Below are 21,072 nucleotides of genomic sequence, written 5' to 3' on the forward strand. Positions count from 1 at the left end.
ATATATTGTAACTCCTGTATCTACCTCCTCTGAGAGCTTAAGGTGGATTACAATGGATATAGAAAGTCCGCACGTCCCTGTCACAATGTCAGGTTTTTGAGATGTAAAAAAAAAATCAGACCAAGATAAATCACTTCAGAATTTTTTCTGCCTTTAATATAAGATATAAGCTATACAGTGCAATTGTAAAAGAAACTAAAATATTTTAGGGAAAAAATAATAACAAGCTTACAATAACATGGTTGCATAAATGTGCATATCCTAAGTAGAGATATGGAAATAACCGATCACGTTCAAATTAATGTTAAATAGTTGTCAGTACATACCCCCATCATTAAAATGACTCTGATCAAGCCTATATAAAATCCAGTTGTTCTAGTAGGATTTTATTTATTTATTTTTATTTTTTATTTATTTATTTGATTTGCCAATTGTTTACAAGATAATAAGTATAAGTGTATACATAGTTGTGAATACATGAAAAAGTTTTTGGGGTTTGGGGAAGAGACTACAGAATCGGGTAGAGTATTCCAGACGTTGACCACTCTATTGCTGAAGTCGTATTTCCTGCAATCATTTGTCTGACATTTACACAGTTGACTCTTACAGCAAAAGCCATGGTCTGCAAAAAGCTTACAAAACATCAAAGGGATTTTATTGTTGGACTGTATCAGTCAGGATAGATACAAAAACATTTCCAAGGCATTGGATATACCATGGAACCCAGTGAAGACAGTCATCAACAGGTGGAGAAAATATGAACAACAGTGACATTACCAAGAATTGGATGTCCCTCCACAATTGATGAAAAAGCAAGAAGAAAACTGGTCTGAGAAGAGGCCTACAACAATATTAAAGGAGCTGCAGAAACTTCTGGCAAAAACAACATTGATTGTATGCTACATGTGATAACAGTGCCCTGTATTCTTCGTATGTCTGGGCTGTGGGTCAAATGGAAAAATAGAAGCCTTTTTATATAAAGAAAAATATCCACACCAAGCTACATTTTCCAAACTCTATGGAGTCTGACGAGGGCATGTGGGAAAATGTGTTGTGATCTGATGAGACCAAGATTGAACTTTTTGGCCAAATTCCAAAAACATGGCCATTTGGTGCAAAAACAACATTGCACATCATCGAAAGTACACAATACCCAAAGGAAAGCATGAAGGTGGCAGCAGTATGCTTCGGGGCTGCTTTTCTTCAGCAGGAACTACGGCTTTAGTCAAGGTGGAGGACTTATGAACAGTTTAAAATATCGGTAAATTTTGGCACAAAACCTTCAGGCCTCTGTTAAAATGTTGAAGATGAAGAGGAATTTCAACATCACAATGACCCAAAGCAAATCAACAAAAGAATGGGTTCACGATCAAAGTTTTGGAATGGCTTCAAAAGGTGCTTCAACAAAGTATTAGTTTAAGGGTGTGCACACTTATGCAACCACGTTATTGTTAAGTTTATTTTTATTTTTTCCCCTTAAAATATTTCAGTTTACTTTCAATTGAATCGTACACCTTATATGTTATATTAAAGATGATTATTTTTTTTATTTCTCTCAGCGGTTTTTTTTTACTTCTCAAAATCCTGGCATTTTAACAGGAATGTATAGACTTTTTATATCTTGTGTGTGTTTGTGTGCGTGCGTGCGTGTATACACATGCACACATACACATGTATACTTGTATGCTATGTATGTGTATATGTATGTATACACACACCCACACCCATTCTGATAGCACATCTAAATATCATAACCCTAATCCTAACCCTAACCCTGTAAATGCTGAGCACTAGTTTCAATTCCTGGCAGTGGGTTTGAACTCCATATAATAACTGCTGAGTCCCAATAAGGGGGTAAAACTGGAACTGTACAGAAATAGCTAAAAACGTTCTAGCCAGAAATTTATACTAGGTTCTTGATTTGTAGGTCTGTGTTGTGCTTAAATCAAAATATTTCTTATTTCTCTAAATTTGCCCTGCTTACTGATTTTGTTTTCTTGAGCCATCTCTGTGTACTTGCTTATAGCTGCCACACACACCAACCCCACTTTTCCTATAAATCTTGCTGAATCTTGGAAATTTTAAGACAAATTTCTATGCCTCATTTATTAAGACAAAGTTTCTTTGAATGATTTAAAACACTTCTTCCTGTATTTTGCTTCACCTGGGCTAGGCTGACATTTATGAGATAAGGTGTCAACTGATTCACCTATTACCAGGGGTGGGATTCAAATTTCTTAACAACCGGTTCTGTGGGCATGGCCTAATTTGTGGGTGTGGCTTGGTGGTCATGTGACTGGCTGGGCGTGGCTTGTATGTAAATATTGTAAATATATATGTAAAGATTGAATTTTTTATTTTTTAAAAAGAGCAACTTTTACCCAAAATCAGGCAAAGCAGGCAGGCAGATTGAGCTGCTTGCAGAATCACAGATTCACTCAGATTCACCTTTCTGCAATCTGCTACCTGAGTCTGCACTGAAAAATAGAAGTTTCAGTCCTAAGGAAGGTTCAGCTCTGCTCTCAGGCCACTTCTCCCTTCCCCAACCCCCTGAATACCATCCTTGACTAGGCCTCAGGGAAGCCTCCTGGGTGGGGTGGGTGGGGAGGGGAGGGGCCAGCCAGTGATGTGATTTGCCAGTTCTCTGAACTGCGCAGAATCGTAACAACCAGTTCTATAGAACTGGTCCGAACTGGTAGAATCCCACCCCTGCCTATTACTAACTATGCATAGCTGATCTCTCCACTGTCTACTAATCTACATAGGCTGTCGACCATTTCCCCCACCTTCTCAAGTTAAAATTGTTATACAAAATATAGCTTTAATGAATACTTTACTGAAAAAGCTGTACATTTAGGAAATGCTATTAACTAGCTCTATACCCATGCTTCACTACAAAACTATGTGATCGGGCTTAGTTTTTGAGGAGGAAACTAAAGGGGGAAAATTGTGCCTCTGCCTACCAGCATCCATCAGTATTCATCTAGCTAGCATCCTGTCAGTGTGTGAGAGAGTTGAGGGCTGTTTGGAAACTGGAACATGGAAACTGAAACAGTATTTGCTGCGTGAACAAGGAGACAGCAAGGAGCCTGGGTGAGGCTTAGCTCAACTGTTTTGCACTAAAGCTGGTTGCTTCTGTGAAACTAAAACTGAAATTGAAAGTCCTCACCTCTGCTTGTGTTTTGCATTTGGAACAGATTTCTTTTCAGGTGTGAAGGGGGAGTAGAACTCTTTAGCATCAGAGTGTGTTAACAATAATATACGAAATACTAATGCTCTGATGGTCATTTCAAAAAATCCTTTCTTCATGAGGACCTAGAAGCCAAATACGTGCCAAATTTCAAGTGTGTAGGCTTTACGGTTCTGGAGATTTTGTGATGATGCGTAAGTGGTATTTGGCTTTTATATATAGATTAACAAATTATAATCTATTAATGATTTTAGAATTCTAGGTGCTTTGAATATTCAAAAGCAAGGAAGCAATTCTTATACTAACATTTATAGAATGTATACATCTTACAAAGGAACTAAATCTCTGCCTTTTCAGTAAAGAGAAGTAAAATTTAATATTCAATGTAATTATACAAACACTTTAAAACTTCTCTTTATAATTCTTTCATTTATCCTTCCCTCTCAGTTCACTAAAATAGCCAGAAAACAGAAGTACCGTATTTGCCGGCGTATAAGATGACTTTTTTGCCCTGAAAAACATGCCTCCAAGTGGGGGGGTCGTCTTATACGGCGAGTATATAACAAAGGTCGTCTTATACGCCGGCAAATATGTTGTTGTCACTCGGTGCAAGAGCGACGGGGGCGGAGCTCCGCAACTTGCGAAGCCCCTTCAAGCCCAGCCGGAGTCTCTCTTCCTCCTCCTCCCCACCCACCCACTCCGCTCGTGCGAGCGGACAGGCAGGCTCCAGGCTTTGCCCCCATCCCTCACCTCCTTCCATCCCCCTCCACCCCCCAGTGGCAGAAACTTCGCCGCACGTGGGGACGAGTGGAGGGTGGGAGAGCAGCGACGCAGCTCAAAGCTGAGAAAGCGCCATCCTTGCTTTTGTGCTTCGGGAAGAGTTCGTGTTTTTGTTTTTTGTTTTTCTCCCAGGAATGGGATGCTGCTCGTGCGATTTTCTTTGGGAAGTTTTCTCTTCCCGGTTTCAGCCTTTGCTCGAATCCTCCCCCGATTCACTTCTGGAAAGGATGCTTGTGTAACTCTTTTCCTAAGCGTTGCTGGGGTGGAGGGGGGGGCAGTGTGCAGCGTGAGCGAGAGGCTCTTTTCCTTTCTCCCTGAGCGCAAAACCGTCTGCCTTCTCTCTTGGACGGACCGAGCAAGGCTAATAAGATAATAATAAGATAATAAGATAAGATCCTAAGCGCGTTGTGGAAACAGATCTGGATCTCATTGGAGAAAGGTAGCAAATGAATGAACTGGACTTTTGGCAAGTCTCGGGGTAGGAACTCCACGCTTTCTGGAAAGTTAGTGAGCAGGAAAATAGACATCCTTTCCGCTTTCTCCCAGCGTGGGTATTTCATTATCCCTCCCTGTAAGAAGTAACAACCACAAAGCCAAGGGAAAAAACGATGCGCAGGAAAAAGCCACAGTAGGAAGCAAAGATTTCTCTCCCCCCCCCCTCTCTCTGAAATAATTAATGTCGCAATCAGTGTGGTGCACCCTTGGAGACAAATTGGTTGGGGAGGTGGAAAGATATTAAGAAACAACTCGACTGTTTTTCGTCCAGTTTTATTTTTATTTATTTATTTTCCCCTGAAAAAAGCAGATCGCTCAACGGTGTCACAAAGAAAGGGAGAGGAATTGAGTGCCAGTCTGAGAAAGGCGAAGCTGCCTCTCTAAAGCATTTTGGTGGCTTTGTAAGTTTGGGGGAAAGGGGTTGGGGGTGTCAATCAAGAATTATATCCAGAATACCCCAAGTGTTACAACTTACCGTATTTGCCGGCGTATGACTTTTTTGCCCTGAAAAACATGCCTCCAAGTGGGGGGGTCGTCTTATACGGCGAGTATATAACAAACTCTATATTTTGAGTGGAAATGTTGGGGGCTCGTCTTATACGCCCAGTCGTCTTATACGCCGGCAAATACGGTATGTGAACTTTATCATCTCTCTAAGGAGTGATTTTACACACCAATGTATGATATACTCCATCAGTTATGAGGTAATTTCACAAGGGCTTTGAGTTGTTTCTCAGTTACAAGAATGACTGCCTATTCTAACATTATGCAGACCAATGACCAGACTTTTTAAAAATGTAACTGTACAATTACATATTACTGTGATCATACATTATCTTTTGTTTCCATAACAATGGTTTGTTGAATGAGCCAAAAAAAAACACCCACGTGGTGAGACATGCAAACCATGGTTTGTATGGACAAGTTTTGATTTGATCCGTTTCTTTTTTGCAGCTGCTATTTCCTTATATTTCTGTGGATTAGTTAGATATTTAGGTAGGACACATGAACAAAGCAAGAAACCACAGACAAAACCCGAGTTTCTATTTACATATCACACTGAAAACTTGTTTAGGATTTAACAGGCAGGGCTGGATTTAGTTAAGGCTGAATAAATACTTGTCTAGGGTGCCAAAGCTTAAGGAATGTCAGTGCCAACCGGCCTTCTGAATCATTCCAAAAATGCAAATCTTCACAAGGGCAGGTGGTGGTTTACGAATCAATATAGCCTAGGGATGCCCTATACTTTGAGCCAGCATTGACAACACCTCACTGGTAATCACAGTTAATGGCCAGAAGGAAGAAGGCAATCCAAAATATATGAAGGGCACCAAATTATATAGTCTTTGCTTGGGCTTTCAAAGAAATAACTGACAAATTATCTCCAGAATGAATTCTAAGCCTGTGAACACGGCAAAGAAATATGGGAAGGCACTTTAAAACTGGTTATACATGGTGGCTTTGCAGAAACTTTAAAAATCAATTTTATTTTAATTTCTGTTCCAGTACAGTCCTACAAAACAATTATAATATTCATCCATTGGTCTGTGTCTTTGACATGTTAGCCAAAGCTGGATAAAATTTCTATTTTGGAATCTAACAGGAAGACCAGGTGTTTCCAAGAAACCTAATTTTTCAAGGAGATTGCAACTTTGTTTAAAAACAGAATTATTCTCTATTCCTGGGTCAATCAATTTATTGACAAAGAATATTTTCATCTTGCCTGGAAAAATCTTTATTTCTATGTCCACTTGACTAATGATGCAAGGCACCAGTCCAGAACTCATTCTCATTAACTAAGGAAGAAATCTAGAAAAGAACTGTACAGCATCAGTATATTGATAACTGCAGAATTTCAGTGCTCCACAAGATCTCTTCAGTTGTTTCATATTTAATTTAAATTTTGCCTTGTAATATTCTCTAAGCTTTTAAATCATCATTTATCAAAAGTTCCTAGCACTTTTAAAGTATTTTTTATTTTATTCAGAAAAGTAAGATAAAATACAAATTCCAAAAAAAGAAAAAAGAAATTTTACAAAAACAAAACAAAGATAAAATAGACAAAACATTAGAAAGGAAACATTGCACATTAAAAAAGACAAAAGGCAAAAACACATATACTTATATTATCCCTTCTAGTTGAATATTGATAAATATATTGGAACAATATTAGTGTCCCCCCCCCAGTTGAAGCAGGCACAAAATGTATAAATTTCTTCCTCTATTTGCAACCAATTTGTTCTGTTATCTATATATGAGCTGTGGTGGCACAGTGGTTAGAGTGCAGTACTGCAGGCTACTTCTGCTGACTGCTGGTTATCTGCAATTTGGCAGTTCAAATCTCACCAGGCTCAAGGTCGACTCAGCCTGCCATCCTTTGGAAGCGGGTAAAATGAGGACCCAAATTGTTGGGGGCAATATGCTGCTCTGTAAAACTTCTTAAAGAGGGCTGTAAAGCGGAATATGTTTAAGCGCTATTGCTACTATATATAAAGGCAAAGTAGTTAATGGGTGAAACAAAAAGCAAAGTTCTCTATTAACAATGTATTATTGTATTTAATCTATAATTGCCTACAATGCTTTCTTATCTGGCACAAATCATCGCAATCATTATGTATCATCTGTCTTGGATCAAATAACCCCATTTGATTCTTAATAATAAAATTTCTGCTTAAGATTTTGGTTGAAAACTTTCCCAACAATTGTGTCTTATTCCCCAAAATCATAAACCTTTCTTGTTGATCCATTTCCCCCGAAAAATCCAGCCCAAATTGTTTTCCAGATACGGTATTAAGTCCATTCCCCAATCACCATCAATCTTCTTAAGAAAATTGAGTTCATCACTAATTGATACTATTAAATCCAAATCTGTAGAATCTGTATCCCCTTCAACCTTCTTCAATGAACCTGAAGTTTCCATACCATGATCCTTCTCCTTTAAACAGCAATTTAGATTTCAATCCATCCAGTGCTGAGTTTGGTTTGGCTTGCGTCTGAACATCTTCTTTAAGTTGATTCAAAACCCTTGTTATTTCATCTAACTTTTTACCAAAGTTTTCAATTTGAACTTGTAAGTTAAAAAGCATTCTTTCTTTTCAAAGTCTGCCCAGAGGGCTTTATCTATAACTTGGTACATTTCAATATAGCCCTGTAACTGGGCATTCATAACACATAAATAGTTCCTTGTGACAAAGTAGAGAGTACATACATAGAGAGTACAATACATAGAGAGTATTGAGATGATATTTATCATGATTAAAGGATGGAAATAATTTCCATGGAACATGAAAAATTAAGACCAGAGTTTTTTAAAAGTTAAGAAAATGTGAAATCCCTGTATGAAAATCCAATGCAAATGAAAATGCAAACAGGTTACTTCCATTACCAGGAAATCTCTGTTGACCTCCATACGGAAAAAGCGGAAGTAATTCAGAAAAGCTGAGTGAAACAGTGAAAAAACATTAAAGAATTCACATTTAAAATCCAGCAAGGGGTTAAAGTAAATTAACCTTCAACCAGACAATTTTAAGAGAAAAATCAAGATAAAAAAAGTAAATTCAAACAGTGCAGCTAAAACCCAAGCGTACTTTAAAAAAAAAAAACAGCTGAGAGGAAAGACAGAGACACAAGTCTCTGACCATCCCTATTGGGAATTACAATCCGTAAAATTCCTCGTTTCAGGAGGGTCCAGAGTCATCTGAGGGTTGTTCCTAAAGCAGCTCCCATTCAGATCTATAGGCCAAAGAGCCTGCCAAAGAGCCACAATGGGGCAGTGGTTAAAGTGCAGTACTGCAGGCTACTTCTGCTGCCTGCTGGCTGCCTGAAATTTGGAAGTTCAAATCTCACCAGACTCAATGTTGACTCAGAAGGTGGGTAAAATGAGGACCCAGATTGTTGGGGGAAATATACTGACTCTGTAAACTGCTTAGAGAGGACTGTAAAGGGATATATAAGCCTAAGTGCTATTGCTATTGGGCAGCAAAATAAGCTGTTTTTTAATAGGCGAAACAAAACCGCCTGTTGCTCGGCATGGTATCTTGGGGAAATATGCCCCTAACAGTTTTCCATAAAATTTGGAGAGTACTCCTTCATTTCAATATAGAACCATGTTTTGGACTGGTACTATATAGATAAATGACATTAAAAAACCCTTAAAACAAAATAGCATAACTGGCATGATGCCTGGTGAGATAAGTGCATGCAGTGCTGATTTATTTGCATGTAAATATATGCAAATGTAAAACTCATTGCTCAATTAAAATCTCTTTAATCAGGTCATAGATCTATTTAAAACTAATAAACACAGTGTATATTTATTTGTTCAAGACCAATAGCAATAACACTTAGACTTATATACTGCTTCACAGTGCTCTAAGTGGTTTACAGAGTCAGCCTATTGCCCCCAACAATCTGGGTCCTCATTTTATTGACTTTGGAAGGATGGAAGGCGGAGTCAACCTTGGGCCTGTTGAGATTTGAACTGCCAAATTGCAGGCAGCCAGCAGGCAGCAGAAGTAGCCTGCAGTACTGCATTTTAACCACTGTGCCACCACAGCTCATGATGGTTTCATTTCTGCCTTTAAATACTGTTAACTTTTAAAAATTAAACATATAAGTATAATAAGAATTGACAAATGCTTACTAGTCAATAAAAGAATTATAAAAAATGCATTAAAAATTATGTGGCTCAAATTAGAATCAATAACTTCTAAAACCAAAATTCTCATTCAGTGGATAATCTTCCATTTGAATGCAAAGAACAGAGAAACATTTGAAATTTGTAAAGCAATGTATAACCTTACAGCAGACTATCATAGCAATAGCACTTAGATTTATACCACTCCATAGTGCTTTACAGTAGTGGTCGCCAACTGGTGGGCCATGGCCCAAAAAATTTTGGTGGTCCGCAGAGAAATGTCACCCCCAGAACACCCCCCCAAAGCAATTAATCCAGGCTGCACAGGAACACAAGGCTGCGCCACCCACATCACCCGCGAGAACCCTCCCCACCCACTTACTCCTTACCTGGCAAACTTGCCTACTAAGTTGCTATTTTTCCTCCCCCACCCCAACCATCAGCTATTCTGATGTGCTGGGAGATTTAGATTAGCTAGAAAGCAGGAAACCATTGGATGTCTTTGCTTTCTAGCTAATCTTTAGATCTTCAGCTCTGCTTTTAAGCAGAGCCGAACCTTCCTTAGGACTGAAGCTTCTATTATTCAGTGCAGACTCAGGTAGCCGATGGTAGAAAGATAGATCTTTGAATGAATCTGTGATTCTATGAGCTACTCAATCTGCCTGCCTGCTTTGCCTGATTTTGGGTAAAAGTTGCTCTTTTTTTATAAAAAAAATTCAATATTTACATACAAGGTGTGTAGTGAGTTAATTTTGTGAGTTTGCTTGCAAGCAAATTTTATATGACAGACTCAGGTAGCCAATGGCAGAAAGATAGATCTCTGAGTGAATCTGTGATTCTGTGAGCAACTCAATTTGCCTGCCTGCTTTGCCTGATATTGGGTAAAAGTTGATCTTTTTATTAAAAAAATCAATATTTACATAAATATTTATAATATTTACATACAAGCCAGTTACATGACCATAAAGCCACACCCACAAATTAGGCCACACCCACAGAACCGGTTAAGAAATTTGAATCCCACCCTTGCCTCTGTGTGTTTTTGTGTGTGTGTGTGTGTGTGTGTGTGAGAGAGAGAGAGAGAGAGAGAGAGAGAGAGAGAGAGAGGGAGGGAGGGAGGGAGGGAGGGAGATAGAGAGGTTAGATCAGATCTCTCTCTCTCTCTCTCCCGCCAACGTCAGCAAGCCACAGTCAGTCAAAATTCATATTAGTAGTCCCCAGGATTTAAAATTAGGAGTTTGGTGGTCCCTGAGGTCCAAAAGGTTGGCGACCCCCGCTTTACAGCCCTGTCTGAGCGGATTACAAATGTTAGCATTTGGCTGTGGGCAATGTTAGCCTGTAATACTGCATTCTAACTACTGCGCCACCATGGCTCCTACTTATCATACACTGCTTATATGCCTCTATGTCTGATGAAACTAGCAATTTACCCATGGAATAGAAACAATGGCATTAAATTATGCTAATTTCAAATTCATAAAATACCAATGTGGTATATTTTTTCCAAAAACTGAGTACATACAAATGAATCTGCCTAAGTTTTATTTATTTTATTTTATTAAATTTATCCAGCTGACTTACATGACTTTAGGTAACAGATAATAAACAATTAAAACAATTATTAAATAACAATTTACATAGAAAAATAAGATTACAAGCATGCAAAATCACCATCCCCCCCAGGCCACAGAAAAATAACTCTCCATGAAACTGGTCGCTGGTGCCCAAAATCTTTGGGGTGGGGTTGGGGGAGGGGGTGCTGCCTTAATATATAATGCACATGGTTATAACTGTAAAACCTTGAGGAGTAGGAATGTTATCATCTTATTCTAATTCCGTTGAAATCATAAAGGAAGTGTACAATATCTGTGCATTGCAGTTATTGCCGTATCTTTTTCCTGCCAATAATAGAGGAGTTGATACTGCATCTTTATTCTCAAGTTGGTCAGTTAGCAGATCAAGGAGACAATCATAATGACAGAACAAAAACAGCTTTTATGTTATTATTGCTGTTCCCAGGGCAAGCCAGCAGTAGCATGTGAAGTAATCATCTGACCATTAACAAACAAATACTTCCTGATACATTAGCACAACCAAATAGCACCACCAATACTTCAATAACTCTTATGCTTCTGTTGCCAAAATGTTAATCAGGCTTCAGATATCTTTATCAAATGTCTTTTAAAACATACTGAAGATTTAAAACAAAAATTAGCCCTATTTAATACAAGTTTAAATGCCTTATTTTCTTAATGGTTGCATTTACAATTATAGCTCATTTCTTCCTTTAATTTTATATTTAAAAGATTGTTATATTAAAAAGACAAGTTGTCTTTTTAAATTGTATAATACATCTATAAGCATCTTTTTTTCACATGTATAATTATTTCAGAAACTTGATTTACATGAAATATTTTCTATGATCAGTTTAAAAATTACCACTTTGTCCAATGTGAGATTAAACCAATTTGTTTTGTTTCAACCATTATTGAGAAGTACATTAAATATATCAGTGAGGAAGGCTAATCATGCTTTAAGAAAACACTTACTGTGATAACAGCTTTACTCAGACAGATTGAGCCTCTGCAGCCATATTCCGTTTCATCTTCAGATTTGTAGTAACTTAGAGTGTTGTTTTTCAATACCACCCAGCGGTCCTGCCACCCATGGATGTAGTTGGTCCACTAAAAAGAATAAATATGTATTTTTGAATTAAGCAAAATAATAAGCATATTTTTATGTGGTACTATACTCAGATAATAATTTTCTTATATATTTTATTAAATTTTATTTTAATAAAATGAATCCTATTTATTCGAATGAAATGTAACTGCAAACATTCAATGTATTAAAAATAACAGCTAGAAATAATCGTGAAATATTCTTGAACCTTAGAGAAAACTGAAAATCTTGTAAAAACTCTATATAAACCAGATTCTGAAAGGCTTATTTCCAAGAGATAATTAAAAATCACCAACACTACTAAAAAGCATCACAGCAATAACAACCCAGGTCTGCTGAATTTGACAGTGAACTCCAGATAATTATATCACTACAATAGTGATATTATTACCTCATATACTGCATATTTCCATAAACTGGTGGGGGATCATGACATTTCTAATCCAACATTTATATTAGAGCACAGGTGTCAAACTCGCCGCGTCATGTTGCAGTCACATGACGTATTCTGATGTTTTTCCCTTTGCGGAGCTGGGGTTGGCGTGGCCTGTGCGTGATGCATGCGGCTTGCATGTCGTCAGTTTGACACCTCTGTATTAAGAGTATCAGATTACAGAAGAATATTTAGTCCATTCCTCTGTGCTTTTTAAATTTCACATTCTTGTCTAAATATTAGAACAAAAACTATACTATTAGTACTTCTAGTGCAACTATTGTTACCAATAACAATATTAAAATAAATTTGTACATTACTATAAATGGAATATTTTCAGTTTCCAGGAAGTGACTTCACAGGAATTTTGCAACTGAGTTTAGCAAGCAAATTTCTAATAAATATGCACTCTGTGAAGAATGTGTTCTTAGCTAAATTAAGAGCCTGTGAAAAGAAGAAAAAAGAAAAGCCTTTCTAATAGTGGTGACTTAAGAACAAACTTAAAGGTGAATATACATTACCTCAGAAGTTATGACTTGCAATGTTTGTGGCATGCTTGTGTTCTTGCCTAAAATTAATTATCTATTAAGTGCAAACTTGTAACAGTTTAAAAATGTAAAAGTTATGGACAACTGGCTTTAGTTCATAAATGGCATACATTATGTCAGGTTTGGCAATACGTTTCTATTCTTTAGATACTTAACCCAATACTCATGTGACTTGTTCACATTTTCAACATAGCTAAATAAGTCAGTTTATTGCAGACAAAAGTCTTGCATAAAGTGAAGACTGCATCCAATCCTAAATATATGTCTGCTCTAGGATTTAAAACATCGTTTTTTCCTCTTGCTTTTTTCCACAGAAATTGAAATTCCAATGGAAGTGTGGTCACTCACTTTCCAGCCTTGAGATTAGGGCCCACCTGTGCAACATTTTTATACTCCAATGGTTCTATCCTATCTATGAACCATTCACTCCTGTTTTGTCAGTTTCAGCCTTAACAAGTAAAGAGAACAAAAATGCATTAGATCAAACAAAGGAAATGTAACCACAGAAGCTATTCTCAGTAAAGAAAATTAAACAATCTAGTGAAGGAAAACTGGAATCAGAAACACAAAGTATTCTGCACTAGTAGAACACAACATCAACTCTTGGTCTTTCCTAGAAAAAAACAGATTTTGATTCTTCTAGATAAAAAATTATGTTCTGCTGAACAGGAGACAAGAAAGTGAATCTCTTAAAAACAGATAGATACTATTGCGTTCTGAAAGAAAGCAAGGATAAGAGCTGTGGAAATTGTTGACTGGGGAGAGGGAGATGTACCGGCACCAGGACAATTAGCTCATGAATTGTGCTATCTGTCTAGATCACAGAATAGGAATGTTCAAGACTAATCAATTCCACTGAAAATTATTCTGTCCCCCTAATCAATACATTGCAAAATACCACATTTTTCGGAGTGTAAGACACTCTGGAGTATAAGACGCACCTTAGTTTTTGGGGAGGAAAATAAGGAGGAAAAAATTCTGCCTCTGCCTACCAGCATCCATCAGTATTCATCTGGCTAGCGTCCTATCAGTTTGTGAGAGAGTTGAGGGCTGTTTGGAAACTGATACAGTATTTGTTGTGTGAGCAAGGAGACAGCAGGGAGCCTGGGCGTGGCTTAGCTCAACTGTTCTGTACTAAAGCTGCATGCTGCTCTGAAACTAAAACTGAAACTCCTCTCCTCTGCTTATGTTTTGCTTGTATTTTACTACCGTTGGAAAACCTGCTTTTGGTATTGTATATTTACTTCATGTGTTATATTATATATAAAGAGAAGTTATTGAATCCTGCTGAATCAGTTACTTGTGTGTGCTTTCTGGATGTGATTTCTGCTGCAAACTCTGACACGTCCTTGCAGCAAATAGTGAACAGCCAGGTCAGCCTCAGAACATTATTACAGCCTGATTCAGCAGGAGCAGCTGATTGGCGGGTGGATCAGCCTCCTGGAATACCCCCAATCAGCTGCTCCAGGCTGCAGGGATGGCCACAGACCATCGCTGCCTCTGTGCCTTGTGTTTTTGGCCTTATGGGTGGAGTTGCATTTGGTGTATAGGACGCACTCAAATTTTCACCCTCTTTTAGGGGAGGGGAAGTGTTCTTATACTCTGAAAAATATGATATCTGACACAACCATATCCCCATAACTGTGAAGACAGAGAACCTGGAGGCTTCCAATTTATGCAAGATGAAAAACTAGTTGTGCAAAAAGTGTTGATAGGATATTTGTTTTCTGAGATTTAAGATTTGAAGTTCTGTCCTACCTCTCTCAGACTGGAGTCAATTGATGAACAATTTAAAGTAGAAAATTTATCGGGCAAAGGAATGGTACCGAATATGGGGAAATTCCATTTCATAAAATTCGTACTTAATAGCTTAAGTGGAAAGTAGCTATCTGTCCAGGTAATGTGGAGATACAATAGAAAAACAAACACCAAGGTGCAAGTTAGGATATAAGTGGAGGGGTCAGTATCCATTATGTCTTTCGGGGGGGGGGGGAGTATATGTGTGTTTTCCTTCAAGGCAGATGGAAAGCAAGGTAAGACCCAATTCCCAGCCAGCAGCAGGGCTGGATCTAATGAATTTGGACTGCATATTAGAGTCAGTAACGCTAGGGGACTGGAGGCTAAAACATAAGAAGAACGGTATGTCTAGTTTAATGAAAAGGAGGGACTAGGGGATGACATGATAGCAGTGTTCCAATATCTAAGGGGCTACCACAAAGAAGAGAGGGTCTCCATAGCACCTGAAAGCAGAGGCAGCAATGGATGGAAACTAATCAAGGAGAGAACCAATTTAGAAATCAAAACGTTCCTGACAGAACAATTAATCAGTGGAACGGTGTGCATTCAGAAATTATGGGTGCTCTATCATTGGAGATTTTAAAGAAGAGATTGAACAACCACTTGTTTGAAACGGTATAGGATCTCCTGCTGGAGCAGAAGATTGGACTAGAAAACCTCTAAGGTCCCCTCCAACTCTGTTACTCTTGAAATCTCGGCTGTGTGCACATGTTCTGATGTCTGTGAGATTATTGGGCTAAAGAAGCAGCAGGGCCCTGAGCTCATGTTGGTTGAAATTAAGCATCTTTAAAAAGCAACTCTTCTTTTTTGATTTTTTTCTTTTTCTATCTTTGTTTAAGTTTTAGACTTTATTTTATGTAATGCATACAACATTTAAAATTCTTAATAAACTAGTAGTGCTCCTTCCAAGAAAAGATTCTAGCCAAAGGAATTTTCAGAGACCCAAGCTAGTCCAATCCATGTACGTTCAAACACCCATTATAGGAATAATTTGAAAGTATCTAAGTATGAAGGAAATAGAGGTCTATCTGTGGCTAAAGTTCAGCAAAAAGGCAGTGTTTGTAGTCCAAGTCAAGGTTCACAGCAAACCTCACAATAAGACAGAGCAGCATGTAAGTAAACTTAAGTTCATATGGAATTCTAATTCCAATACCAGATTATACTCAGATGGGAATTTCATTGGAAATTGCCAGCTTCCACTTCAGCATAGCTGATACTGAACAACCCCAATTCCCTGAATAGACTTCCCTGCGCCCAGTGCTTCTCTGTAAACTGAGAACTCCTGTTTTCTAACTTTTCACACAGAGCTAGTAGTGTTTTCATAGTTGGGTAGATGAACCTTCAATTTAAGGACTGAATTATACACACCAGAAGGACTGCTTCCTACCACCATCTCACCTCTGTTGCAACACTTTGGGCTTCTATATCTGATTGCCTGATTATTTTGTTTAGGTTCTTATCCTCATCTGGAGTTAGATGAGCATAAGGAGTTTAGAAAGAAGCAGGACAGTTATCTGGGTGATGGCCTGCTGGAATGAAGTGAAGTATACTGGATATAAATTGATCAAAATATTATTGAAACACAGTGAATTGGATTAGGAGACCTTTAAAATGAATCTTGAATAGGCTAGAGTTGTAAACCTTGGAAGTAAAAACCTTGAATGTCATACAGAAACACAATAGCTATTTCTTTATCATTCCAAAGTAATAAATTTAGATTATAGGAAGGAATTTTGAATGAGTATTAAGAAAAATTTCTAAGCACTATAAGGGGCAACAGTGCAATCATTTATTATGAGAGGGACAGAAGTCCTCTTCATGCATTTATTGTTGTGCTGGACTATCTATTGTGAAAACTTTAATTTGGATTCTTGCCCAGAATAGGGTATGTGATCCAATGACCTAAATATTTTTTAATTTTACGATTTTACATCTGCTATATAGTAACATTTCCACATTATAAAAAAGTATTTATGCTTCATTTGGGCACAGAATGCAATCAGCTTTGATTAAATTACATGATCCCTTTTACATTAACTTGTACAGCATTCTTCAAGCTACATTATGGAATGGAATTCATATGTAGGCATGTGATAAATTTGACATTAATACTATTTCAATTATACTATAAACTTTGTACTCATTTTTTTGTAAATAATTTCATATAGTGATATACATGGTGGCAACTATAAAATGTGTCTCAGAGTTGGCTAAGCTCAAGTCATGCTGACATGTTGACTTCCAATAAATCCTTTGAAGTTTTGGGAGTTTGGCTCGAGACTAATGATTTAATTGGGGTAACTGCCAGAATCCTGACACATGGACTCAGCTTCATAACCTTAACTGGAATATTCTTATAACATGCCAGACCTCAGCAGCACACACCTTCATCAATTGGAACCATGCATTCCAATTACTGTCTTATTTTTTGCCTTCTGTTGTTAAAGCCTCCAACAAGTAGACAGACAAGCAAATTTTTTGTCCTTTTAGTCAGATGCATAATCTAGCACATTTTATTTTTTGCAGTGATTTTCATACCCAATTTGGAAGATTCTAGGTGCTTATGTTCTGACCATGGGGGGGAGGGTAAACTGTTCCACAATCAAGGGACTATACGGAGAAAGCACATTTCCAGACACTGACATTTTTGTGATGGACTTTACTGAAGCTGGAGAATGTCCATACTAATGAAAGTGTTGGAAATGGGCTAAATGAGTTCTGCTTTTGCTACTCAGCTAGGTGTAGGTCAACTCTTTGATCTTTCAAGGAGTGGATACTTGCAGCATTGTGTCCTGAACAGATTGTGTATGATGGGAAAATTCTGCCTGGAGAAGATAGGTTCAAGGACACATGGTCTTTAATATCAGTGCTTTGTTCTTGGCCATCTAAACACTTTATAGTGACAAATTACATACTCCATAAAATTATTTAAATGCTACAAAATATGCAACCTTATCAATTCTTGATCATTTACAGTAATGAATGTCAAGCTACAAGTAGTTGAATCACAGTTCTTAACCAATACAATTGTTGCAGTTTGCACAAAATACTATAAAACAATTACATTGACTGGATTTATATAATATTTGACCACAAAGTAGTCAACATTTTTTCGCTTCGGGAACCCCTCCAGAATACTATGTTCAATGGACTACATTAGACTATAATAGATGGAAATGCTGTAAGATAAACACTGTGGGACATGTGTGTTTGCATATAAAAATATCCCTTGAACAATTGTTTGTCTAATATTTTTGAAGAGCCTTTTCTGCAATGGTTCCTGCCACTGGAGGGGAGATCTGCCCCCACTCTTCTGGCCTTATATAAGGGCCTTAAAACCTGGTTTTGCTAGCTGGCTTGAGGCCCTGATGGGCATGCTCTTTGCTGGAGGTGGCTGACAGGATAACAGAGAAGACCCTCTGCTGTTAGTCCCACTACATTTTAGTTCTTATTTAAGTAACAATAGAAGGGAATATTTGTAGCTCATGATTTAACTGTGGGGTCCTTGATGCTCTCTGAGCTTGATGGTTTTTTACAGACACTTAATTATCCAACATTGCACTGATGTTATCCATTTGGGTAATGAAACATCTGCAAGAAAGCAACCAAGCTCAGAACACCATGGATTCCCACAATCTTATTTAAGTCTTAATTTCAACTCTTTTTGTTTATATTTTTATCATTTTGTAAGCTGTCCAGAATTGTATTATTGATGAGATGGGTGGCATATAAATGTAATACATAAAATATTTGAAAAATGCAGAGAAGTGGAATACAAAGCATGCAGCAGATGCATGAGCAATAATCTTTCTAAAAAAGTTTCCCTTTAACAACAAAACAGGTTCAACATGCTATTAATTTACAGAAGAGAGGGGAATGGGACTTTGGTCCTTTGCTGATAGATCATCATCTACTTTCATATTAGGAAGTCATGAGAAAATGGTAACCTGAGAAAGCAAAGCCGCTTTTTTTCCCATATGTCTTTTATGTTGGACTTTTGAGATTATGACTAAAGGCAAGTACTTTCTCTTTTAATTAATCTAGAAAATAGTCTGGTTAGGAAAAAGTTGAGTAAAGTTCCTGCCTCTATTACATGTGGATGGTTCAGTAGGAAAATAATTTAATTATTACTATTATTTATATGCAACTCAATTTCCAAAAGGCTCTGGGCAGCTTTTTGGAGCTGAAAACATTTTAACTCTTTTAAAACTGTTCCTTAGCCCCGGAAAACTATAAAAGACCTACATGATATACGGTAGGAACAGATTACTATATTTGAGGGACCTTCTTCTCCCAAAAAGATTTGCCCACCCCACATACTTTCACAGGCAGGGCACACTACATATTCTTTTTTTAAAGTCTTGACATCTTATGGGACGTAGAAAGCATATATTTTCCAGGGTTGTCCCTGCTCACTGGAATGATGATCCTATCCCCAGTATATGACAGGTTCCAGCCCCAACATTTCTTGTCTTTGGGAAAGCGCTTGAGACCCCTGGCTCTTCTCCCAAGGGTTAGGGGTTGGTTGAAAGGGGTTGAAACCCCTTCTGAGGTTTGTTTTGCCTTGTACTTGATTGCCATTTTATATTTAGCTTTTGTATGTATATATTGGCTATTTGTTGTTAATTACTCTTTATGCTGTACACTGCTCAATTTGGCAACCTTATATATCTTGAAATAAAATTATAATGTAAATATTTGGTGTGTCATAAACTAATATAACTTTGAGTTAAAGTTGCTATAAAGTGCTTAAGAGAATTCATTTCAGAATTCAATGACTATATCAAATAGATCATACTTGTATCTTCAAGGAAATTTTATCATGAATATTGGATGACAGAATTGTGAATTTTTGTGAATTCTTTAAAATTGTATTAGCAGGTGCGTACATTTAATGCAATGGAAAGAACTTGTAAATATGTATAAATATTGCTCTGAACTTAAGAGAAAAGGCACCACTACTGTATTATTCATTCTGAATTATCTGCTCCGAACTTACAAAAAGGCAAACAAAAGTATTAATAAAAATATGGAAAACAACATGACTAGATAAGGCATTGTGAAGTTCTTGGAATACACACTGCAGTTCTTTCCACCCATTCTTTACAACTGCAGTCAAACTAAGCAGGTAGAAAGAGCAACTCCTATGATAAAGCTCTTATGGGCTGAAGCTGTTTTGCAGATTATCTTTATTTTATCCTTCAACCAACAACCTGTGAAATAAGACTTAAAGTAACTTGGAGAACTCCAACACTGGACTTCAACCAGTTTCCTTGATCCCAGTCTAATACATAATTCTTGTGTAAAGCCAGTTACACATTTCTAAGGGCCATCTATAGTAAAATACTACAACCTAATGAACTTTTTAGCTTTTACTTGAGGTTATTGAGCTCTTATAACAAAGGCATTCCCTTGGATTTTTCTAATAAATCAGCAGTGCTTCCTCACTGTTACAGAATACTAAACTATATCTGAGAGCTTATCTACATTTTAAGAATATTTGAAGGAAACATGTAGACAATTTATTATTTATGAAAGTTATTAGCAAATAATTGTGCTAGTTAGATTGTACCAGTGCAATTCACAAGCCAGAGTTTCTAAAAATACACAGTTTCCTAAACTATTTGCTACATTTTTAAAATAGGCAATTTCAGAGTTGCAACATTTTCTCCCTAGGATGACTTTCAGAAAATTTGTTAAGATTTCCTTTAAACTATGCTCAACATCAAATGACTTTATGGATACATTAATGTAATTTTCTTGGCAACTATACAGAACTCTTTGCCATTGCCTTTTCTGTCCCCCCCCCCCCAAACTTCTAATCCAAGTGATCTCTAGCTAAGTAGCAACCATGCCCATCCCTTTTAATTTCAAAGCAAGGATTCATAATACAGATTAGAAAGAGCAGAGAGACTGAAATCTGAAAGAACTACGTCTTCCATCTTCCAGCCAGCCTATTTGATGACACTATTTGACGCTTTGCCCAAAGGTCACGGACCTCTTGTCGGATATTGCCACAATCTGTTATACTGTTATTGCATACACACATGGTTTTTCTTCCCCTTATTAAAACAAAAATAGAAAGAAATCTTGTGATTTTTTTGTTTCAGGGGATGACAGTGAAGTTACCTATTTCTTCATGTATATACCAAAAAACAAAGATTGTCACCAAAATATTTACTCATATTTACTCATCCAATGGTTACAAGTGAGGTCTGCAACAATACTCTCTACCAGGCAGTTGCGAAGAGATGGATGAATAAGGATTCTTCCTTTTACCACAAGAAAAACCAAAACCAAAAAGAGACCCACGCATGTAAGTTATTTTAGCAAGTCTTTCAAGCAAACAATCCCGTAGCTATCAAAGAAGTTCCCCAGGGACAAGTGACATTTCAGCGAATGCATCGTTTCGGAGACAAGCAGCCCCTCCTCGGATAAAGATCCTCAGCGCCCTTTTTTTTCCCCCGACTGCGGCGACGAAGCGCTTCCTATGTACTCGCACTACGCCTAT

The 21,072-nt window shown here is 37.4% G+C and overlaps 1 protein-coding gene across 2 annotated transcripts in view; it reads right to left on the minus strand.

Annotated features, from left to right (window-relative positions):
- CERT1 (ceramide transporter 1) overlaps positions 1 to 21,072 on the minus strand; it is a 73,567-nt gene that overhangs the window by 51,527 nt on the left and 968 nt on the right. For both annotated transcript variants that reach the window (XM_087958273.1, XM_087958272.1), the window contains exon 2: positions 11,651 to 11,785. In XM_087958273.1, coding sequence (XP_087814399.1) covers positions 11,651 to 11,785 — 135 coding nt within the window. The remainder of the gene's footprint in view (positions 1 to 11,650; positions 11,786 to 21,072) is intronic.

Source organism: Notechis scutatus, chromosome 2 (genome assembly GCF_049901735.1).
Source record: "Notechis scutatus isolate UNSWTSFEM ecotype Mainland chromosome 2, rNotScu1.2, whole genome shotgun sequence".
Classification (NCBI taxonomy): domain Eukaryota; kingdom Metazoa; phylum Chordata; class Lepidosauria; order Squamata; family Elapidae; genus Notechis; species Notechis scutatus.